The sequence below is a fragment of the Rhea pennata genome, chromosome Z, assembly GCF_028389875.1.
Source record: "Rhea pennata isolate bPtePen1 chromosome Z, bPtePen1.pri, whole genome shotgun sequence".
Taxonomy (NCBI): Eukaryota; Metazoa; Chordata; class Aves; order Rheiformes; family Rheidae; genus Rhea; species Rhea pennata.
In genome coordinates, this window is record NC_084702.1 from 41,407,765 (window position 1) to 41,432,659 (window position 24,895).

The window sequence follows — 24,895 nt, forward strand, 5'->3', positions numbered from 1 at the left end:
CTTTGTCAGTGAGCTGTTTCCCTTGTGCTGCTGTAGCGCTCCTTGGAGCTGTTGCTCGGAGGCTTGGGACAGCGCGTAGTGCGGACAGAAATCTTCATGGTGTCTGACTTGTTACAAACTACTGCGTTTTTAATTTGTTTTGTAGTCTTGTGCCATTAGGAGGCAGCTCACCTTTAATTATAAATGTACGATATGAATGTTAGTGATAGGAACTCTGCCTTGTCCCTCATTGTTTGCTGAGAAAAAAGCAGTTTGCCATATGGCTGTCTCCATTCTCTTCCCTTCCCTCAGTTCTTGTATCATGTAGTGCTCCAGTACTTCAGAATTGCAGTAATGGCTTGCTTATTGCCTTCCAGTCGAGGTTTTTAGATTGAGTCTTTTCATGTTTAATAGCTTGCATTACTAAATTTGAGTTCTAATTCTTTTTTCCTGAGGTGACTTTTTTGTTGGCTATACCTCTTTGCTCAGATCTTTGCTTGTTCTTAGTACACTACCATCCGAAGATTCCTATCCCAGTTCCGGCCCTGCCATGTGGTTTACACAGGCACAGGGAAACATAGTCTGTGGGAACTTTCACAGCATAACAAAAGATGCAACAATATTTTTTTATGCAACAAAACTTTTTTTAAAGAATCAGGGGAGGAGACCTTGCTACTGCCAAGAATAAACTTACACTAGCTGTGTTAACCATGCTTACCTTTTATTGCAGTAGTATCCAGAGGCACTGCTTGCATATTACCTATTGCTCTGTGCACTGGGAAAACATACGAAACTGAAGATTATTCCAGACAGCTCTCTTCTGTATGTGATAACTTTGTATTGTCTAGTCTGCCATTTCATTGCCTTTCATATGTGTTATCCTGTCGGACCCCTCTTTTCCAATTTTCTTTTGTTTTAATAGCACGAGATGAACTGGGCCAAAGCTATGAAAGTAAAGGATCATTTTGGATGGTAAAACATCTAATAAACTTTGTTTCTAATATTAAACCCTTTGGTTGCTTAGAGAAGAGAGATATATATTAAAAAGGAGGCTGGTGTAACTCCTCTGTTCGATACTCTGCATGGCGGGAGTTGTCAGGCGAGGCACCAGCGTCACTGCAAAACTAGACACAGTTTGTGCTGTTTCTTGCCTGCTTTGGGGTGTGCTGGGGGCAAGAAGAGGAGCTCTGGTGACTGTAGTGTGGGAAGGGGACAGAGACACAAATCCATAGGAAGTCAGCCTCGTTAGTTCCACTATTCACAGAACAAGTTATTTTTCAATTAGATTTTTAAATTACTAGTGTCATTTTGTACTACATCTCCATGTGTATGAACATTATTGATCTGGTATTTAATTAAAACCACAGCTTGTGATCATTTAATTTAATGTATGAAAGGGAATGATACTTACTTGACTATGTAGCATGAGCTTATTCAGTTTAGAGAATTGTAGCCATTTTTTAATCTACTGTTTGAAGGCTATGGAGAAGGAAGCAAGATCTGATGAACAAGCTAGTGAGCTTCATCGCAACACTTCCCCTCTGCAGAAGGAGCAAAGTGAAGCAATGGCTTGTACATTCACCAGCTTTCCTGAAGAAGGGAAGTCATGTATGAACAGATTGGTAAAGCTAGTCTGGTTTTTGTTTATCCATACTGTAAAACTAGTGCATATTTTCCTGTGGTAGGAAAAAATTATTCAAATGGCCAAGAACGCTTCAAGATTTAAGGAATGTCTGGGTTTATTAAGCAATTTCAGCACGCACATTTGAAAGAAGCAGGCCTGCATTTTTGGTTTTTTACTTGGAAAAATGATGTGCCTTGAGATTCTTAAACTTACTGCAACATTAAAAAATACATACATGCAGATTTACACTGAAACGAATTACTCTGCTTGTGCGTATGACTTCTTTTGTAGCTGATGTAATAAAAATATTTTAGGCTGAGCTGACAAATGAGGATGCCCAGAGCCTCTAGCCTAGCTGGTTATACTGGTATTAAAATTGCAGAAAACACATCTAGAATCTTTATACAATTACTGTTTCTGTCTTGAAGCCAGTATTGGCCTTTTCTATAGTTGGAATACTATATACGAAGGAACTGTTGCCAAATAATCTCGTCTCTTTGCTGTATTACAGCCACTTTTGGATGTCAGTACATGAGGACACCTGTGGTTTTTCTGGCTTCCTGCATTGTAAAGTGTTCCAGTGTTGATATCAAAACTGAACTCATTAGCAGATTGACTAGAATTGAAACAATAAAAATAACTTAAGAGACCCACCCAGTAAAATGTCAGTCTGAGTGAAAAACTGAAGTAGTCTGACTGGAAGACTAGAAATAGGGCTTGTGTTTCAGCCTGAGTCTTGGCAGCACAGCAGTGTTTGCCTTGTTACTTTGTCCAGTGTGAAAGGTCATTTTTGTTTCCTCACCCAACATAATTTGGAATGTTTCTTTACTACTACAAAGAAAGACTTTCGTATTACTGGCTGTTTCTTCCCTCTGGACTTCTGAGTTTTAGCTGTCACTACGGAATACTGAGTTCTAACCCATATGTTCAGTGTAACAGCAAATGGGGTATTCAGGAGAACAACAGAGTGTGAATGAGTTCTGAGTGCTGGATTTTTTTTAAGTAAAAATTATAGATTATGCTAATTATCCTGCTGTGATACATATTTCCACAAGTTATCTGTTAATCTGTGCCTCCTCAGCAAGTTTGCTGGTGATACCAAGCTGGGAGGAGTGGCTGAGACACCCAAGGGCTGTGCTGCCATTCAGAGAGACCTGGCCAGGCTGGAGAGCTGGGCGGAGAGGAACCTCCTGAGGTTCAACAAGGGCAAGTGCAGAGTCCTGCAACTAGGGAAAAATAACCCTCGGCACCAGGACAGGCTGGGGGCTGACCTGCTGGAGAGCAGCTCTGCAGAGAAGGACCTGGGAGAGCTGGTGCAGGACAAGTTGACCCTGAGCCAGCAATGTGCCCTTGTGGCCAAGAAAGCCAATGGTCTCCTGGGCTGCATTAGGAAGAGTGTTGCCAGCAGGTGGAGGGAGGTGATCCTGCCCCTCTCCTCAGCCCTGGTGAGGCCTCATCTCGAGTACTGTGTGCAGTTGTGGGCTCCCCAGTCCAAGCGAGACATGGAGCTACTGGAGAGAGTCCAGCGTGGGGCTACGAGGATGATCAGAGGGCTGGAGCACCTGCCCTGTGAGGAACGGCTGCGAGAGCTGGGCCTCTTCAGCCTGGGGAAGAGCAGACTGAGGGGGGATCTTATCTGTGTGTACAAGTACCTGAAGGGAGGGTGTCAAGGGGACGGGGCCAAACTCCTTTCAGTTGTCCCGTGTGACAGGACAAGAGGCAATGGGCAGAAACTGAAGCACAGGAAGTTCTGCCTGAGCGAGAGGGGGAATTTCTTCCCTGTGAGAGTGATGGAGCACTGGCATAGGTTGCCCAGGGAGGCTGTGGAGTCTCCTTCTCTGGAGATATTCAAGGCCTGCCTGGACGCAACCCTGTCTACCATGCTCTAGGTGACCCTGCTGAGCAGGGGGGCTAGACTAGATGATCTCCAGAGGTCCCTTCCAACCTCACTGATTCTGTGATTCTATGTGAATTATAAAATGTATCTTTCATCCAAATAAACTATTGCGGAAAGGATATTATCTGCAACTTTAGTAAACTAAAATCATTGAAATCTGCTGACCTGATACTCAGAAAATGACAGATATAAAGCAGTAGCTTGAAGTAGAGTACGCATTAGTTGCAAAGTAAAATTGAATCTTCTGAATGGAGCTATTCCCTCTACCCAGCTGAAAACCTTTGTGTATCTGAAGGTATTAAAATGTGATACACTTTTTTTTTATAATGCAAATCTGAGTCAACTCTTAATCTAAGGTTTTATAACACAGGGCTTAAGCTATTTCCTATTAAACCAATGTCAGGACTAATGTATGCATTTCTAACTACATTATGCTTCACCTTACAGCCTGTCTTCTGAAGGAAGAATGTGTGTGCTGTCTAGAGAGAGAATTCTGTGTAAAAAGTATTCAGTGATATGTGGATTACTTTTAGACTCTTTTGTAGTATAAAAATTCCTATTAACCACTACAGAAAACCACCAGTATTGTAACTGCTATATAATATTTTCTCTCCTTTCAAATACTACTGCTACACATTGTATAGAAATTGGCTAATTTGGTTTTTCTTTCTTTTTTGTTTTCTAGCTCCATTTAGCAGCCCTGGCATCATTAAAGGGAGACATAGTGGAGCTTAATAAACGTCTACAACAAACAGAAAGGGAGCGTGACCTGTTGGAAAAGAAGTTGGCAAAAGCACAGGTGAGCTGTAGTTTAAGATCTGAAAATGGTCCTTAGTTTTCTGTTGTCCTTGCCCTTCAGAGAGGGATGCAGTACTTGGCAAGGGGATGAAATACGACTTAAAGTCATGAGAAAGAAGATGTTAAGACTGTGTAAGAAGTATACTTGCAGGGATTTTAAGTTTTGTGTGCTGATGGCATTATTTAAAAAAAGTCAAGAAATAGATTAGTCTCGTTTTCAAGTCAGCAAAAAACAACCTGTTTCAAAGGAGAATCTTTTAAAATATCTTAGAAAAAAAATGCAGAGTATTCTTACTGGCGTAAGAAACTGACCACTGTCTTCAGCTCATGTGTGTCAGATTCAAATACAGCAGGAATTAACAGTGATAAAAACTTAGTGTCTGTTGGCAGTACTTTGGTGGTATATGAGAAGCGGTTTTATGATTTCAGTTCAGCTTTTAGAAAGCCGTTTTCTACGCATCTGTTTGGAAAATGTTGTCAGTGGAAAGCCAAGGGTTAGATAAGAATAAAATCTGAATTGAAATTCTTTCTCCGCTCTTAAAAAAAACGAAGTCTTTTCAAAACTGAACTATTCTTTGTCTTTATTTCTTCTATAGACAAAACTTTTCGTTTTGGATATTGTCATTCTGGGAAATACCTTTTATAAGTACTGTACAATTAAAAACTGATTCAAAACATATACTTGAATTTAATGGGATTAGAAGGAGAAAGGAATATCTGATCACCTAGTGAATCACAGACTATTGTTTTTCAGTCATTTACACTTGCCTAGAGCCAGTCAAAACATTTTGTCCAGTAAAGCATCCCATCTGAGAGCAGCAAGAAACTGATTGTTTCATTGTTAGTTAGATTTTTTAAAAAGACATTAAAACATACTTAAATTGTTTCTTTTCAGCTTCCATTCACTGTTTTTTATTATACTTACTTGCATCAATTTAGAGTCTTTTAGTATTTGGCATACTCTTGATGGGGGCTTGTAACTGTGTATGTATGCTGAAGCATTTAATAAAAAGAATGAGGGTTACTCGAACTCAAGCCAAATGTAGAAATGTTTATGGAGCCTACATTTTAAGTCTTATTTCAGTCCTTCAACTGTATGTTGGCCCTTGTCTGCATTTACTGATTTTTTTTTTTAAGCTACCTTTAGGATTCATACACTTGTAAATAATACTCTTATTGCGGTTCATCAATGCGACACTATTACATTCTTTTGTTTCCTTAGATATATGACTCAGAGTCACGCTGGGAGTTCAAATTGAGTCATTTGTCAACTATAATCTTGAAATCCTTTTTTTTTTTTTTTTTTTTTTAATTTATTGTTATCTGAGATATGGTTGAGACTGGTTACAAACTTTGTCACAACTGTGTTTTAATGAGCAATTTCTATAAAGTTTTAATGTTTTTAGTTCTCTTCAAATTCTTTTTTAAAAGCTCTCAAATGGATAGAAAATCATTTGAGTGTGACAGTTTTTTAAAAGTAGATGTAATCCATCATAAGGAATAAATCATTAAATAAGCACAGCTCAAACATTCAATATATTGGCTATGTTTGAGTGCTGAGACAGACTCTAGTGATACTGCCCCATCTTTTCTTCTTTTTCTAACTACATCGCTTTCTTTTTCAAGTAGATGCTCCATTTAGCATAATTTTGTGAACTTTTCCTCCCACTCCACTGAGGATCATCCAAATGCGTATCATATCATGTGTCATTTTTTCTCTACAACCTAATGCATTTCTTTCTCACTAATGGGCATCAGAGGCTCAGAAGGCATAAATTAAATAAGGGAAATTTGAGGTTCTGCGTAACCATATTCAGGTGCTGGTGGATCAGTATTAAATCTCTCTTCTGTGTTTGGACTTACGATAGCAGCTCTGGCTTCTACTCCAGTGACACGTTAAGCTCTCTCTGGAACAAACCATATTTTGGTAACAACTTTCCTATCATTTCATGAGACATATGAGACACTTTGGAAGAAAGGTTTAGTGATTTGCAGAACAGAGGTAATCTAGTAAAAGAATTGGAGATGGCAAATGGTCAAGAGAGATCGTTGCAGAGCTCACGCTTAGAATTTTTATAAAAAGCAAGTAACTGATGGTTTGAATGGTTTGATGGAGTAGAGAGAGCAGGAATCAAGGGCATATGTGGACATACCTGTGTTGTTCGTTCCTGATAGGCAGCAGTCGTGCAGGGATACTGGGCCTAGGTGGCCCCCCCAGGCACACAAGGTAGCGGAGGCGTGCTAGAGTGGCAGCCTGCCTGCACTCCTGCTCTCCTCTGCTGCTCTTTATAATGAAGAGCCCTTTGCTTCCCTGCTCTGTCCTCCTTCCCTGTGTGGGGAGGCAGATTATTTTTGTTATAGCAGCATAACTTGCTGTTTCCAGTTTTTCAGCTGCTGTTATGATTGGAACACAGAAAAGTCTATGTTCTCTACTTTTGCCCTGCTTACATTCCTGCTGATACTAATGTAGATTTTCTTTGTGATATTATTCAAGGGAGGTGCTTTTATGTACTAATAGAAGACATAGAAACTGGTAAGTGTAGCCCTACCAGATGAGGCCAAGGTTTCATCTTGTTCAGTGTCCTGGTCCCGCAACAGTCAATAGTGAAGACAAGTATAATAACTGCCCTCCTGACAGCCAGAGGTTGTTGACTTCATGTGTAGATAACCTTTTTATATAATAACCCCAAAGAGCATTTTATGATATGACTGTTTGTCTAGTCATGTATAATAAATGTGTGTATACCCAGGATGAACAGAAGATCCTGTTACTCTTGGTGACAAGATCCTTAATATTTGGATCCTTTCATCTTGTATTTCCTGAGAGTGTTATCCAACGAGGATCATCAGAGAGGAAAGGTAGTTATGACTGCTGGGTCTTCCCCCCCACAAACACACACACACTGTCATTACTGTGATCTAAGGTGCATTTCATGGGTCAACAAAACACTGTATTATTCTAGTGTGAGGCACCAGTGCTGCTTTCAGTGGGTCTGACTGGCACAAGCCAGGATTTCTGGTTATTGCACCATGGTAGATTTGATCTCCAGAACTGCTGCCTGTGGCGACCCTGCTGTAGCATTAGCCTATGTCCTTGTATTATTTCAGTGTGACAGCAGACCTCCTTGTCTATGCGTTTGTATTGGTGTGCAGTTTGGCACTGAACTGATCTCTTGAATGAAGTATGCTGGAAAGTACTGGCCAACTGCAACTAATGTCTTTTTTCAAAATCTTTCTGTGGTCGTGGGGAGAAAAGTAGTGATTTCTGCTAGTGCTATCTGACCCTATGTCCTGGTGCTGGTAATGATAAATAGCAGATGTCTGAGGGGAAAGCATAAGAAACGCACACAAACGGTTGTCCTCCCCCAGCATACTCCCTCATCTTTCAGCCATCAGCAGCGTAGGGACTTCCTGAGCCAGAGACTGCGTCATACTTCATAGTCCCCCATGGTCCTATCTGCCATGGATTTATCTAATCTTCTTTCTAATCCATTTATGTTCTTGGCTTTTGCAACATCCTGTGTCACTGAATTCTAAAGTTTTATGGAAAAATACAAGATTTAACTACATGCTGGACGTTTCAGCAAATACAGCAGAAATAGGTGCTTCACCTGCTGCATTTTTCTTACCCTTACATCTCTTTCAGAAGGCAGTTCTGTTCTCTGTACTCTTTGTGCTTTATTCCTAGTAATTTAGGGATTTAAAAAGAACTCTAGACAAAGAGTAGTGAAGCCTGTGTCACAGCAGCATTAAGTTCCATTAGTGCAATAATAATTCCTTACCATCCTCTTAATTATTTAGAATTGAAAGCAGGATGGAAAATTTTCGGTGTAAGAATAAAACTAACGCTGTGTAGGCATGTAAGAACAGATATATACTGGAACACTGGGAGGCTTCAATTTCTCTTTTAACTAAGTAATTAGAAGTAGAAAGGCATTGTTTGCAGATCAGCATTGAAATTAATAGTTCTGTTGTGTGATGTTCTTACCTCACCTGGGTTAGTCCTGTTTACTTGTATTCTTCTTCCATATTGAGTATACACAGATTATACTATTAAACAATTTTAATTCTGACCTTGTCTGTTTTCGGGACTAAGGCTCAGGACATGTGTTTATACATAGAGTATAAAGTTAGAAGATTGTCACTTTAAAATCTGCTGCTCCTCATAAGTTAAAATACTGAATTATTTGAGCAACGATTTTTAGCTTCTGTGAGCCTGTTAGACAGGTTTATCTTTGTGATGGCTTGAATTCTTCATTAATGTCACAGCCAGAGTTGCTTGTGCCTCCTGCAGGGCCTGAGGCACTGTGGGATCCGTTACTGTAACACTGCTGCTGGTGCTTCCTTGCTGTCCTCTGCACAGTGAAGGTAACACAGAGGACTGCAGTGGTAGCGTTTCTTGCATTAAGGATTTGTGTACGTTAATAGGCAGTGACATCATGGGCCGAGACAGCATGCTCGAGTTGGAATACTTGCTCTTACCTTTCTCCCTCGGAATCTTGTTGCTCTTGTGGTTGTTAACCAGCGTCAAGAGGTTGGGCCAAGGCTTTCCCAGGCATTGTTAATTCCTTGCATAATTAAAGAACCTTTCTGGTCTATCCCAAAAACCAACCTAAGGTCACTTACATTTAGATCTCTGCTGGAAACTTTTCTCTTAACCTCAGCAATAGATCATCTTTTGCAGCCTCTCAGTGGCTTATCCCTGTATTTGCTTTCCCAGTGAATTGGTCCAATTCTATGTAAATAATAGACATTATTTGTCAGAAATTAAGTATTAGCCTGGAAGGAGAATGAGGAAAAGGCTCTGAGGTATTTATCTTAAAAGCTGTGTGACATGCACAATTAAATTGCAAGAGTTAAGTATGTACACCTTGGAAAGAAACAGGAATTGGTGGCAGATTGTTGTTCTGAGACTCAAAAGATGCAGACATTAAAGAGGATGAGAAACAGACTGAGTATCAGGGAAAAATCACTTTAGCAATGAGTACTGAACATATATGTTTCTTTATTCCTTTTAAGCTTTCAATAAATGTGGCATAAGAAGGAGCAAACCTGTCTAACCAGATGACTTCTTAATTGCTGTATTTTGAGATTCATACTAAACTGTATTTCCATTTTTTGGATACTTTTGCCTTTTTTTAGTTGAGACTTCCCCTAGCTGACCAGAACTTACTAGAAGTAACTCTGTACCCTCCTTCAAGCTACAAGGCTCCTACTCAGCATCACTCCCTGCCTTTCCCAGAGGTTTTCTTTCTGCCTTTTCCAGTTACTCTTGCCCCAGATAAGCTGAGAGCATTTTTTAAAAAAATAAAATATGAAGCTGCTCTCTGTATATCTCCAGACTGCTGGTGGTTCACAATGTATGTCTGTTACTAAATGACTGTTATCCTGAAAAATGGTGACTAAGAAATGGCTGGAGAAAAGGGAAAGTAAGTCTGATAATGTGGCTGAGGTCCATTAGCAAGAGTCTGTATATCTTCAGTCAAGATAAACAATATTCTGCTTTTCAGTGCACAGCTTAGAAAGATGAAATCTATTGTGACAGGCTTTATATTTATTGTCTGAAAATAATTGTTACACACTCCATCTGAAATAGCCTTTTGAGTTTAAAGAAAAAACAGTGCACATAATTCATTGATCTGGATAATGCTTAGGTAGTGTTTGTGGGCATCAGTGTGTCAGAGGAAATTCAGATTTAGAAAGGCAGAGTAAGCAACTTTTTTATTGCACTTAATTTGTTCTAACACTTTTGTTAAACATTTTCTCCCTGATATTTTTGCACTTTGAAAGCAGTAGGAGTTCTTCAGCCAGTTCTTCAATGATAAGATACAGACAGAAAACTGAGAAATAAGTTAATGAAGGTCCTGCAATAAAGAGACACTATGATACACATGTATAACCATGTCAGGTAGTCAACATAAAGCCTTAAAAGCCAGGTGTATATTATCAGTTTTCTAAAATGTGACTCCTCGCTCTTGAGAGTGAAAATGCACTGTATTTGTTGCGATCTAAATGAAATTGCATTTGACTGAAACTCGTGCTTTTGAACCTAGAAGACCACTGCAGAATGGGATTTGGGGACAGTGTCCATGAACTGTATAGCAGGGATGAAATCTGTTTCAGAATTTAGTGCAGTCTGGATCTGATCTTTTATGGAGAGAGAGATCCTGTACTATGGATTAAATGGTTTTAAGATTTCTGTTATACTCTGATAATAAGCCTATGGTTATATTTAAAACAATGATATTTACTCTGTTGCTAAAGGGAGGGATAGATATCTCTTTTCTCTGCATCTTCTTCCAAAAATAATGAAGAACAGTTTAATACCTTCACGCTGCAAATCTTCGTTATGGTTGGTGAGGTAAATTCTTATGGTAGTTACCTATCACAATGTATGTGGGTTACATTCATGATGCAAAAGTCATTGCATGTTCCCCTAAAGTTAAAAGAGGAAGAAAAGACCCATCCACAATAATCCTGAAGCAAAGTATGAATTAGGAAAAATAGAAAATTAAATATATAAAAGAGCTACTATTTAGTTCCTGCTCGTGGAAGGGTGCTCTGATGCCTGGAGCCACTATCTTTGAAAGTGTGTATTTCTGGAACTTAAAAATATTGAAATAAATTCCATTAACAGTGTTAAAGAAAATGTTACTGCAGCACAGTATAGATTTCAAATTAAAGAAGAAATTTGTGCAGATTATGTTCTCAAGCTTTGAATGTGATGGGCCCAAAAATTTGGTGGCAAATTATGAAAATTCTAGCATAGCTGTTGGTACAGGTGTAAGTTTCATATGTATGACGTAAAGGTTGGGGGCATTACCCCTAAAAAGAGTGTTTATTTAATTTGGAAAAACAAATTTTGGTGCAACAATGTTAGAGGATTTCATATATTATTTTGAGCTGCAGCTTTCAGAAATGCTGCTAAGGATCTTACATTGCAGGTCTTCAATTAACAGATGTGAGTTTTATACTGTTGGTTGGTTTGTGAGTTTTCTTTTATTCACAGCACAGTACATGCCATTGTGTGGTTGCAAGGAGGCTGGACTGAATCCTGCAGGAAGTCAGAAGCAGAGGGTTGGACATCTTGCTCTTTCCAATCTGCTACCAAGCATAACTCCAGGGAGCATGCACTGTTGAGTGGCTGTAGTTGTGGTGGCTGCTGGCATCGGGAGTATGGCAGAGAAGCTGGAATTAAAATTCTGTTGGAAAGAAAAAAGAGGATTTCATGATGAAAGCCAAGCAGCAGACTAGTCATTTAAATGTTCAAATAATAAACATCTCATTATAGAAGTATAAAGAATATACATGTTAAAAAAATAGGATCTTATCTTTAAAGGCTAATAAAAATATTCCTAATGGAGAAGAATTGTTTTCTGGGTTTCACCTGGTTTTAAATTAATTTGTCCAATCCTGCCTTTTGCATCCAGAATGACAGGGGAAGAGAACTGGCTGTATTTCACAATCTAGGAAGAAATACTCAGCTGAGATGAAATATATGGGGGATCAAAGGTACTTTTTACCCTTTAGTGGTAGACTGTTCTTGTTTGGAAGTAACATTGTTTTTTTGTGACAGTGTCCAATGTACCAAGTCTGACTGCTGTAACTTTCTGAAATGATGTTAGCCTGTAACAGTAATATACATTGCTTTTCTGTTTGAATGGATTTTGAGACCTAGGGCATATGTAGTGAGAACTAGAGGACTTTGCTGGTAGAACTGTTCTTGCAATAATAGAGGAGAAAAGATGACCAAAAAGGGGCGTAAGGTATAATATATAGACAGACAGCAGAGAGTAAACCTTAGAGGTCAGTCTGTGTGATGGTCAGGAATCATGTCAGAAGATTTTGTTTGTATAAAGGGTATGAGGAAAGGGAATGTTACTTTTGAAAGCTGGTGATGTGTCACAATCTCAAAGTCTGGTTACTTTCATTTATCCTAATACTGTTTCTGCTTTAGGACTTTTTCTAATTCAGACAATGTTGGGAAGACCTCTAAAGACTCTTGATGCATCATAAACCTCACAGAGATTCCAGGATGATACATATAGAGAGAGCTGTTCTGAGTTGCAGGTGGTGTTTTTATTCAGGCAGGAAGGGCAGCTGTTTGATATGTTTAAAAACAACAGCAAAATTACACTGCATAGTCTTTCAGTTCCTAAAAACTTGCCAGTTGTATACTTGTGTGTATCAGTCAATATTTTGCACCTGTCCTTTTTCTTGCTAAGGCAATGTTGATTTGATGAGTAAGAAAGCCATTACTGCTGTGCAATTTCGCTTTGTATCTTGTCTCTGTGGAGTTATTTTTAAGACCCTTCCTGTTCCTTTGTACCCTTGCTTCTCTGCTTTAGTGTGAACAATCTCACCTAATGAGAGAGCACGAAGACGTGCAGGAGCGAACAACACTACGCTACGAGGAACGAATCACAGAGCTGCACAGTATCATTGCTGAATTAAATAAGAAGATTGATCGACTACAAGGAACAACAATAAGGTACTAAAGTGCCCCGGAAATTCTGGGCTAAATTCAGCAATGCAGTGTTACATATGCTGTAAATATAAACTGATAATAACTTTAAGCTATTTAAACTTGTTATGACTGGTACTAAATAGCTGCCTGTAATTAGAGCATGTGTTCTTGGCACAATCCAATGTTCTGTAAGGTTTTTGTGTCATTCCAAGGATAAAAAACACTGTATTCTTGTTGGTAGAAACGTACTCTGCTCACGCTAGTGATTCCGGTGAAGAACTGCACTGTGCCATCTAGATGTTCCTTTAGCTTAATATACATGTGAAGGGGTCAGTAAGTGATAGCAGTAGCTGGAAAAAGAAAGATGTAGCCACCCAAACTGCACTTCTGTTTTTACTTTTCTTCTGCGGTATCCTACATGCGGCCTAAGCCAGATCACTTCTGATGAGAAATACAAGTCATACGGATTTCAGCAGATTTTGAACTTGTGCTAGCGGTTGTCACAAAACGCAAAATGATACACTTCACATTGTTCTGTTCTTGGAACTGCAAAGCTTGGGGCATTACGTTAGGTAGTGACTTGTTACAGTTTTCAAATACACTTTTGCATTTGACTAGAGGAAAATACTTGTTTTTCCTCATGTGTTTTTAGCCATTATTCTCATCCTAGAGAAGATCAGACTAGAAGAAAGAAGGAGCTTTTTAAAGCTTAATTTGTGGGGATGTATGTAAGCCACTAGAATCTGGGAAATGTCCAGAGAATGTGCAATTAAAGTTGACACCTTTGTAGGTGAAGTTTACCCAATGCTCTTTCCATGTAGCAAAGTTTGAATTTTTTCTTGCATATTAGTTGTATGCTTCCAAGAAAAAACGGCTGTACCATAAATAACAGAAAATATCATTATGTATGTATACCGTATAAAACTAATGATAGAATCACATGGCATTAATCTTACTTAAAAAAGATAAATATTGCAAAATCTAATGGTCATAACTGGTGATAGTCATGGTGATATTTTTCAGGTAAAGATGTTCTAATCTGATTGTACTTCTCTGAAAAAATCGCTATGCTTCAGTATTCATTCACTCTTGATAATTCTGCAGTTAAACCTTCCATTCCATTAAGGGAGACATGGAGCTACTGGAGAGAGTCCAGCGTAGGGCTACAAAGATGATCAGAGGGCTGGAGCACCTGCCCTGTGAGGAACGGCTGTGAGAGCTGGGCCTCTTCAGCCTGGGGAAGAGCAGACTGAGGGGGGATCTTATCAGTGTGTACAAGTACCTGAAGGGAAGGAGTCAGGGGGATGGGGACAAACTCTTTTCAGTTGTCCTGTGTGACAGGACAAGAGGCAATGGGCAGAAACAGAAGCACAGGCAGTTCTGCCTGATCGTGAGGGGGAATTTCTTCCCTGTGAGAGTGACGGAGCACTGGCACAGGTTGCCCAGGGAGGTTGTGGAGTCTCCTTCTCTGGAGATCTTCAAGGGCCGCCTGGATGCAACCCTGTCTAACGTGCTCTAGGTGACCCTGCTTGAGCAAGGAGGTTAGACTAGATGATCTCCAGAGGTCCCTGCCAACCTTACCTATTCTGTGATTCATTTATTTTGTTTAGTCACCTTTTGTTTCAAAATGGTACTAGCTACCCAACCCATCTTGCTTCCTGGTAAAATTCTACTGGCTGAAAAGGCTGGCTGAAGAGCAAAATATGGGAAATATCAGAGTTGTGCTGATACTTTCTTTGAAAAGTGGGAAAACTCTGCTAAAATTTTGAAAAATATTACTTAATAACCACAAGAGATTTTTGGATGGAGTCCTTGGGCCAAGCTAAATGCCAAGTTACATATCAATTATGAAGTGCTGGAATTTGGTGGATGCTGTGAATGTTCTGCCACATCCATTAAAAAAAAAAAAGTCAACTCTGGCACGCAGAGTTAAAACTGAGTTTGGCACTAAGTGCATGCTGCTTCTCACGAAAGTGCAGTTGCTGCTGAGCGGGGCAGACTGTTGAAGACATTGGAATAATACTGCCTCAACAGATGCCAAGTCGCTCTTGTGCCCGACCATTTGGTCATATCGTACAAAAACTCATTTTGCTCAGACTGCTGAGCAACCTCCTCTTTTTATTTTTGTTCTTGTTTTGTTAGGAAGAACATGTATGAAGTTTGTGGTTTTATTTCCTTTACTGATTGGCGTAACTTGTGTTGTGGCAGCCCAATAACTTGGTTTTTGGGGAATGGAAAAGGGATGTTTTTCCTACAAATGGCAAATAGATAGAACTGGAGAGATTCCATCCAGTTTATAAAGATAACTGAAAAAAAGGGATATTAATACTTCCTGCTGGGACTTTCTGTAATTTTACTTTAGGATCTTCTTGCATCATTCTTTAAAAGATGTAGCATCTTGCAGAACAGGGATAGTGTAATTGCTCAGGTGTGACTCATGGCGCTCCACCCTTGGCTGTCGGGGATGTGAGCTACGGAGCTGGAACAAAACAGTTCTGTGAGAAAGAGTCCTGGGAAAATGGCTAATCTAGGGCCTCAGTACTTACAGCTTTCTGCTAAATCAGAATACAAGAGGGATTTTATTTTTAATTTTTTTAGTATGACTCTTGGATATTTGCAAGATTACACTGAAATAAGGCTTTGCTTGTAATATCACAAAATTTAGGCTTTCTGTAGGGCTTTAATCTGTTTTAACTACAGAATAAAGTGTCTCCTCAGCACTGACGCAGAGATTGTTCCATATTTTCATGTATAGTTTTTAGGCTGTAAAAATAAACTAACATGCAGCCAGATGTACTGCTGTTTTATGACATTCTTAATGGTTCCTCCCAATAAACAGAAATATTCTGGAAACAATCAGATAAAGCCAGAGCTGCACGGAGAGAATTTGACTATATACTTGAAGCCATAGTATCTTTAAGTTAGCAACTATTGATTTGAGGTAAGCAAGCAGCATAAGCAGCAAGAGTATTCAAGTCAGAATAAGCTATTGCAACAGCTTGAGAAGTTTTGGCAGGTTGTATAAGCTAATTAATGTTGTCCATTCAGTTCTTTTTTTTTTTCTTTAAGAGCATTAGGTGATCTCGGGGGATTTACACAGCTTGCAGTGCAATGGCTCTTGCTTGCATGGTTCAGCAAGTACAGCTGTAGAAGAGAGCTTTAGTCACATATCGATGTCTGTGTCTCTTCGCAGGTATATTTGATAAGCTATTCTTAATTACCCGAAGGGAGTATTTTAGAAATTTCTGGTGATATTCTAGATTTGCTAGGCATTTCGTAGGCACAACAAGTTCCATGTGTGCTATGTTTTTCCAGCATTCCCTAATGCAAATGAAGTCATGACGCTTATGGGAGCAAGCCAACATTCATCTGCAGTTGTCTCATCTCCCTGCTGTTGCTCTGGACCCTTCAGCTGGTTTGGAAACTCACCCTCACTTGAAAAAAAAAAAAAAAAGAAAAAAAAGAGAGAGAGAGAAGAAAGAAAGAAAAAGAAAAAGAGAGAAATCCAGCTGTAACTAATTAGGGCTAAAAGAGTTTCATATACAGTGCAAGTAGACTAGCTTGCTTACTTGCTTAGATCTTGAAGCCTCCTAATGCAGAATTTACGTTCTGTGAGTTCAAGAAGATAGCAACTTGGGGATGAAAGGATGCTGAAAAGTGGTCCACTGGGATGAGGATAAAACTGAATAATCTGAAGTCATAAACCTTGGTTCTGTTTGCTCTTGGAAAACTGTAATTGGATGACCCCATTTCATTATTGGGGAGGGATGGGAAGAGGTGGCTTGTATTTGGCTTAAATTTGTTGTAAAACTCAAGTCACAGAGTTTCAGTCAACTTCTGAGCAAGACAATTGGGCTGAAGAGTCTGATGTTCGTGCAGAGAAAGTGCAGGCTCTGAGCTCCTGTTAATGTATCAAAAGGAGGCAGGTGGGAAGGTTCCCCCTAGTTCTGCTGTTCCCAAATGCAGGAAAGGTTCCCCTCCACTCCATTCATTAATTCTCTATCCTATGACAAGGTGTACGCCTACCTCCTCTTCCTCTCCAAGTGTGCACAGCTTATAAGACAGTCAAATGGAATTTCCCAATTGCAGCAGTCCTATTTGTAAATATCTGGATATAAAGGATACACCCTGATGACATAACTCTGAAACACACAAAAAAGTTTACAAACTGCATAATAGTGTACTAACAGAGAATTATGTCTTTATCAAAGGTGAATATTCCTGACTTCAGAAGCTTAGGTTATTGCTGTAAATTGATTCAAGCTCAAATTCTCTCTCTTTTTTTTTTTCTTAATTATGTAACTGGCTGGAAAAATTATCTATAATCAATCCAGTTACGCAGAAATAACTTAGGCCGGTCACTGACGGTCTTCCCTAGATGTCGTCTTGGTGTTCAGCAAAAGTAAAAAGGGGAAAGAGATCAAATTGCTTTACATTCTAAAGCAGCTGGTGTTTGGGTACATCAGTGCAGCTCTAGAAGTAATAAGCAACAACACCGGAAGGGCATAGCCTCTCTTGCTTATTAGTGCCTGCTAAGGGTTATTTGAAACAGTCGTTGAGAATTTTGTAGCTCATTGCTGCAAAACCATTAGTCTGGAATTGCGGCTTTGAATCTGAAATAAAACGTACTCAGAAAATAGGTTGTCTTAGGATTTGTGAGGAGGAAGGAGAGTGAACAGACTACAGCATCAGAAGAAATAACACATGGCACTCAGGTGTACCTACACGGTTACCTAGAGGTGTGCTTATAGCTTCTGAAGCAAAGCTAGGTTGAAGCTGTGCGGATTCCATTCAGACAGCGGGGTGGGTGCGAGTGTTGGCCTCAGCACGCAGGGCCCAGCCCCGCCTGTCTTCAGGGACAGATTCAGTCCCCTGCTGTCTCAAGTGTAGTGCCCTTTGTTCACAGCTAGTTTAGGAAGAGGTCAAGTGTGTATACACAGGGAGCACTCAGTCCGTGGGCTGCAGTGCACGTGAACCTGTAGTGTTCTCTAGCTGAAGGTCTCAGAATGCTTTAAAAAAAATAATTGTTAAACGGTTGTTGAAAAACGACTGGCACCTGAAGTATGAAATCATCCAGTGCTTCAGACCTCAGTCTGTGCCCTAAGTGGCTGCAGGTGGAGGAACCAATTGACCTTGCTGTTGCTTACAGAAATGGATTTCTGATCTTTCTAGACAGGTCTTGAGACTTAGAAGCATGCATTCATCGAAAAACTGGCTTCTAAGTTGAGTCCACAGAAAGGTGCAAGTGCTACCACATAAAATACTTTTCAGATGCCCGAAGATACTGAGAATCCTTTAAAATGAAAAAAAGAAGCCAGCATTAATGCTAGCTAGACCAAGCTGTGTTGAGTTTTAGATGGAAGAGTTTTGCAATGAGAGCCAAAAGGAGCGTGGTGAGAACTGACTGTTTGTGTATGGCAGGCATCATTTTCTGATCAGTGCAGCCTCTCATCCTTCTGCAGAGGTATTTAGATTTTAAGATGTAGGACTAATTGTAGAGAAGGCTGATGTATAAATGAAAAAATGAATTACCTTCAGACCAAAAAAAATGCAACTCTTTGAGTGCACAGTAATTGTTTTTGTCTGAAGCTAATTATTGTTGGCTTATATTGTGGTTAATAATTAACTTATTCATAGAACATTAACTCATGCTTATGTGTCTGTTACTCTGTTTTAATTCCTGCTATTCATGATTTAGTTCTCACACTTTCTTAAACATGTATTGCGTAGCACCTTAAAGACAATGCTTTGATCTAAGTCTCAACCAGTTGCCCTGCATATTTTTCTTTAATAATTGTTGCTAACTGCTTCTGATAAAGTCCACCTTTCCTTGCACTAGAGCAAATGAAAAGGTTAGAAGAGCATAGTTGTTCCTAAAGAAATTACATCGCAGTAGCTTCAGAAACCTTGCTTGGCTGAAATTCCTTTTTTTGAATTGTCCTGGTCAGTTGTCACCTTGTGGCTGCTTTGATAGAAGACTTTTTTTTTTTTTTTCCAATCAGTGTTCTTGTGTGTATGGGCTATATTCTCTGCTAATTTGCCTGGTGAATCCACTCAAACCTTCAGGCTAAATCCTGCAAAATTTCTGCATGAAATACTCATCACTGTACAGTGCACTCACAGCAGATTTGGATTACAAATGCTCCTCCCAGTTGCAGATCCCCAGATAGGTCTTTTCGGTTTCTTGCTGCCTCCAAATCCAGACAACTCCATTCTCACACTGTGCTTCTTATCCACTCTTCTGCTTAAACTGTGGCAAAATGAACTTCTGCACTTGACTTAATGTGTTTTAAAAAAAAAAAAAGAGAGAGAGAGAGAAAGAGAGAGAGAGAGAGATGTTTGCTCGCTTATCAGAGGGCCTTTGCACCTGTATAAACTGATGATTTTCTCATGTTCAAAATAATCATTATAGAGGTAGAATTTATTTTTCTAAGTCAAATCAGCAAGTGGATCAAAAGAAGAAAAATATTTACAAATGTTCTCAGGCAAAGCAATTATTCATTTGCTTATCTTCTTTCCCAGTGCTTTGAACACTTCATGTGGCGACAGGAGGGAAAAGCCCTAAGTTTTTAAGCTCATTAGCTTTAGCTAGTCTTCTATGGCCTAAATTATTTTGGTAGAACCAGCTTGACAAATAACAGTTAGAACCCAGGTAATTGAGGCTGTTAGTTTCTCAGTAACTGCAGCAGTTTGATGCTGTACTCGTTTCTCTCTTCTCTTGCTTTTGAGAAATGAAAACCTGCCTGTCCCTGGGAGAACTCGGATGCACGTGTGTAGGTGCATGCAGGTGTATGCTTGCTTCGCACGTGAGCCTATAGCAGGCTCAAACTGAGAGACAGACCAAAACCTGTTATTGCAAGTCCACTCTGGGGTCACAAGCTGCCTGTGCAGATTAAGAATAGTCAGATAGGAGATACTGCAAAGCAATTTATATCCTTCTTGCACATGTCACTTATACATATATGAAAAAAAGCCCCAAGTTCCACTCATTGTTCAGTTGTATGGTGATCTGGAAAAATAAAGACCTTGGGAATAAAGAAATTGAAGACAGACACAAGTGGTTATTACTGGTGTAGAGCAGGGGAAACTGCTTTGTGGTTAAGGGTACAAGTTCTTCTCGATCAGATGGATGAAACCTTGTTACCCTCTTGTGGATTGTATCCTTGCTCTGATTACAAGTCTGAAATAAGTGCCTTTGTGCTCTCTCCCAGGGAGGAAGATGAGTATTCGGAGCTGCGGTCAGAGCTCAGCCAAAGCCAGCATGAGGTCAATGATGACTCACGCAGCATGGACCAGAATTCTGTTTCAGTACCAGAGAATCAGTCCACCATGGTCACTGCAGACATGGGTGAGTTGCACTTCTTAGTAGACGTGATGCTTTCTAGTAGTAGAAAGACATCCTATCATTTGACATGCCAGTCAAACATTTAGTGAGGAAATAGAGAAATGTAGGCCGTGTTAATCAAAACAAATGTTAGAACTTCTGCACAGCTGTGAACTTGCATTTGAAGTAATCTCCATGCCTTCGTATGGATTAGGTACAGAGTCTAAAAGGGAATGATGTCTTCGGGACAGATTATGAATTTTGGGGAGAAAGGGGCAGGGGAAGCTATGCACATCCCTGACCTCTGTACCAGTGAAGGAGCCTTACCCTGGAAAGGAATTGCAGACTAAGTAAAAGTTTTAGGAGAAGGCCTGGGGAATGGAACTATCTATCTAGTCCTTCTGCAACCTCATTATAAAAGATGTCTTTAGTTTTTGAAAATTGAGAGCCCTTTCAAAGAATTGTATGGAGATGAACTATTCAGTTGGATTTACACTAGGGTAAATCTGACCTAAGCCATTCAAATACAGCGCAAGGAGAGACAACCTCCAGACAATCTGTAAGTAACGTTTTGTGGTTAAGAACTAAGAGGACAAGTATCTTTTCTTAAGAATTTCATCTGTTTTAGCATCCAGGCACAATTATTGATCATTTGAAGAACTTGCAAGTACAAAAAAGTGGTCATAATCCAAAAAAGCACATGATTGTAAGATAAGCATAAGCAGATGTTAGGCCTTAAATATGATAAGGTTCTAACTGTCTGGATACAGTTGCAACCACAGTTAACTACAGGCCAACAGACTCTGGTGACACTGCGACCAACTTCTGGAATTCTCTTCAGAACATTATCTCTCTTAATTTATGTATTTAAAAACAAATAGTTTGTCTTCCTTTTCTTCCCTAGGTAACTACTTGTGCACTTGGGAGCTTCTTTAGGTTGACAGCATACACAAGCAGTATTTTAAGGAATTGTTGAAACAGCAGAGTTAATCCCTGCTGCAGAACTTGTGGTCCTTAAATGTTAGGCCATTAACTTGATGTGAGGCTTTGATGGTTATAATACAACATGGAATATTTGCTTCCCTACGTTTGATAAACTGTATTGAAGCAGCTTCCACTGATTTAAAGCAGTGCATTTCATTAGTGTGAATATTTTACTGTTTTTTTCCAAAACAGTACTTTCTAGAAGAATTGACCTGAGAACAGGCTGACCCTTGGGCATAGTATTTGCTGCCCTCAGGTGCAGTATAATAACTTAGAAAATATGTTACTATTGTAAATAACCATATAAAGCAGAGATTTTCTGTATTACTTCATAAATTGGAATATATGACACCAAATCTGGAACTACATTTGCTCATAAATGCAAGACCTGCTACAGTACATTTGTATTTAAATGTCTTGAATTTCTAGGAGCACTGACAGAGCAATATTAATAATAATATAATAACTGTCTCATCTTTGGAGTTGAAAGAATTTTTAGATATTTAACAATCGATTATATGCAGTCAACATTTTGCTAGAGGTTTTTATATTCTTAAAAACTGAACACTTCTGCTTTCAAAAGTAAATACTTAGTTTCTAGTTGAACAGATTCTAACATGAGTTCTTTTTCTTTTTTTCTTCTTTCTTTGACAAAGAATTTCAAACTAATTAACGTTTCAGCGTTTATTTTGTGGTTGGAGGTTTGATTTTGTTCCACGTGGGATGGAGCTGAAGTAGAGTTTGCATGCATTAACAATAAGTTGTCATTTTAAGTTTCTGCTAATGGTGGGAAACATGGAAATAAGATGAAATATAACAGCACAAAATAAAAAAGAATGTTAGCCCTTGGGTTTCTTTCATTTATCCATGTTTGCCTTCTATGTATAGTCTCTGTTTTTTGAGATTTTTTCCCCCCGATATTTGTTTGAAGCTAAATCCTTGTGTGTATGTGTATTTTATTTTTATTATATTTGATATATTTATGTGCATATATAAAATATATGTATAATATGTATGTATAAATGGTAAATAATCATGACATAATAACAGTATGTATGGCCTTGCTTATTGCATTAATGGAATGAACTTCAAGGACTTAGAAAATACATTACTATGTCATGATACAATAATGCATTTAGGTATGCTGTTCTACTCCTATAAGCAATAAAGCATTAAGAGCTAAAACTATTAATCCTCTGTTATATCTTGCAGAGCTCATGACTGGGTTTTACTAGTTTTCTGAGAGAAATGTGCGCCTTTAACGTTATTATAAGCGCTTATTTTTCAGGGGAAAAAATGGTACTGCAGAGCAAAAACTTAGTATACGTGGTCTTGTGTGAAGGTGGTTTGTTAAAATGGGCAAAATGTGTGTTATGCAAGATGTTCAAGAGACTACAGAATTAAACAATATTAAAACTCATTTGAGTGGTGTATATCACAGATGCTTAATTGTTTAAAAAAAAGAGTTAAGGGATATTTTTTATGTTGTTATTACAGCAGATGGGTGATTGTTAATCAGGAGCTACATTCAAGAGTAATGTTTTGTGTGTGTGTTGCCCATTGACATTTGTTATGTGATACTGTGACTTTTTTTTTGTCAGCAGAAGTTTCATATATTTGCATACTAGCTTGTAGAGATAGACTTGTGGTAATGAGTTTACACTTACTTACTTTCTGACCATCTTTTCCCTGTCATTACCTAACTCTTTCAGTCTTCTGTTGAATGGAGATTTTTCAAGGCATTCTAAAATAATGTGTTGTCTCATGCGTATTAAGTTTTAGATACAGTTCAATGCCAAACTCCTTTAGGCCACCTTAAGAACCTCAGCTATGAGGTTTGTATTTGGAAATTCTGACTGTAGTGAAACGCTTGGAGCAGTATTGTAGAAATAACACCCTGCAGCAAGAGAGCCTGCCACTCTTTTTAATTAGATACAGGAACTGATGATGTGCTGCTGTCGCATGATGCAGCACTTCTGTACTGTACAGTCAGCAGTTAATGTAAAAGTCCTTTTAATCAGTAACCTAGAAATAAATACTAACTAATGCATTTGAGAGACAGCATAAAAATGAATTCTACTATGTGTCTGCCTTAGGAATTACTACTATGTGTTGCCAAATGTGAGCTTAAGAAAGATGAAAATAAAGTGAGTTAGCAAGGTCGGGAGCCCCCCTTGTTTTTTTACAGAAATGGCAATGCACCAGGCACCGGAAAAACTTTGCCTAAGAGCTACAGAGGAAGTGATTTTCTACTCCTTTTTGTAGTCAGATAGTGTTCTTGTGTATGTTGATAATAAGCTGTGGTACGGAACAGCAAAAAACAAAGAGCTCTTACAAGTCATGAATGTTCTGCAATTAAGTCTAAAGAAAAAATAGGTGTAAAAATGAAACAAGGGCTCTAAGATGGCTGCTGTGGATCTTTCTTGTAAACACAAAGATTTTTGAAATTGGGGGGTACCTAATTGGCACCACAAAAATTTATCGGAGAAACATCAAGTGATAATGTCATTGAATGTACTGGATGGAATTTCGAATTTCCAGAGAAAAACCTTTGAGGGCAAGAAAATGAGGATAATAAGGACTGAAGGGCAGAAAGAGTAACAAGAAAGAAATTGCATAGACTGTTAGCATGTTTTGCCACTCAGAAAAGAAAGCTTTCTGAAGTAAGAGTGAGCACTTCAGATAAGCAGAGGGAGTGTTATTTTTCAAGTTGGAAGTAACTTGTGATTTGAGTTGAGGTAGTCATGGTATGTAAGCCAGTCAGCTGATGAAGCAAAAATGTCAAATCACCTTTACAGGACATACCTTTAACAAAAGAAGTGTTTAGCAGTTCTGCAGCAGGTACTTCCTGAGTTAGTTAGTTGTTTCACTGAGTCACTCTGTTCCCAACGAATATGTGTTCTTTTTATTTTGCAGATAACTGTAGTGACTTGAATTCAGAACTGCAAAGAGTGCTGACAGGTCTGGAAAATGTTGTCTGTGGAAGGAAGAAGAGCAGCTGCAGTTTATCTGTAGCAGAAGTGGATAGACATATTGAACAGCTCACCACTGCCAGCGAACATTGTGATCTAGCCATTAAGGTATTGATAACGTTAATCACTAAATGCAGTGAATACCTTGCATGAGATATGATAATATTCTGCAGAAACAGCACTTGATTTCCAAACATGTCAAAGTACTTTGCAGAAAATCAACTCTAGCTCATAGTATCTGTTGGATAGGTAGTCATATACCTGTTAGTACACTAAATTATCCAAGGCACAGGAGGAGCTACTAGTAGATTTTTTTAGTCTCAAAACAGAGATGTGTTTTTCTCATCCTCACTTCAGAGATGAGAAACTGAAGCACTCAGCAGTTAATTTCCTTTCTGAAGGTTATCCAACAAATGAGTTGTCACTTGCTCAAGGTCACACAGCTAGTCAGAGACTGGTAACTGAAACTACAATACATAATGCTTTCTAAAGTCTGAGGATAAAGAGGATTTGAGGATACAAGAGGCAATGGGCAGAAACTGAAGCACAGGAAGTTCCGCCTGAATGTGAGGAGGAATTTCTTTACTGTGAGAATGACAGAGCAGTGGACCAGGTTGCCCAGAGAGGTTGTGGAGTCTCCTTCTCTGGAGATATTCAAGGCCCACCTAGATGCAACCCTGTCTCACATGCTCTAGGTGACCCTGCTTGAGCGTGGGGGTTGGACTAGATAATCTCCAGAGGTCCCTTCCAGCCTTACCCATTCTGTGACAGAAAATGCTGTAAACTACATGTAAATTGTGGGTTTGCTGTCTTATAATATAAAGCTAGTATTTAACACAAAGCATGGAAT

The 24,895-nt window shown here is 39.0% G+C and overlaps 1 protein-coding gene across 6 annotated transcripts in view; it reads left to right on the forward strand.

Annotated features, from left to right (window-relative positions):
- Positions 1 to 24,895, forward strand: part of MCC (MCC regulator of WNT signaling pathway) — a 198,963-nt gene that overhangs the window by 121,115 nt on the left and 52,953 nt on the right. For all 6 annotated transcript variants that reach the window (XM_062599020.1, XM_062599019.1, XM_062599023.1 and 3 more), the window contains 4 exons: positions 4,186 to 4,299; positions 12,647 to 12,789; positions 19,977 to 20,113; positions 23,990 to 24,153. In XM_062599020.1, coding sequence (XP_062455004.1) covers positions 4,186 to 4,299; positions 12,647 to 12,789; positions 19,977 to 20,113; positions 23,990 to 24,153 — 558 coding nt within the window. The remainder of the gene's footprint in view (positions 1 to 4,185; positions 4,300 to 12,646; positions 12,790 to 19,976; positions 20,114 to 23,989; positions 24,154 to 24,895) is intronic.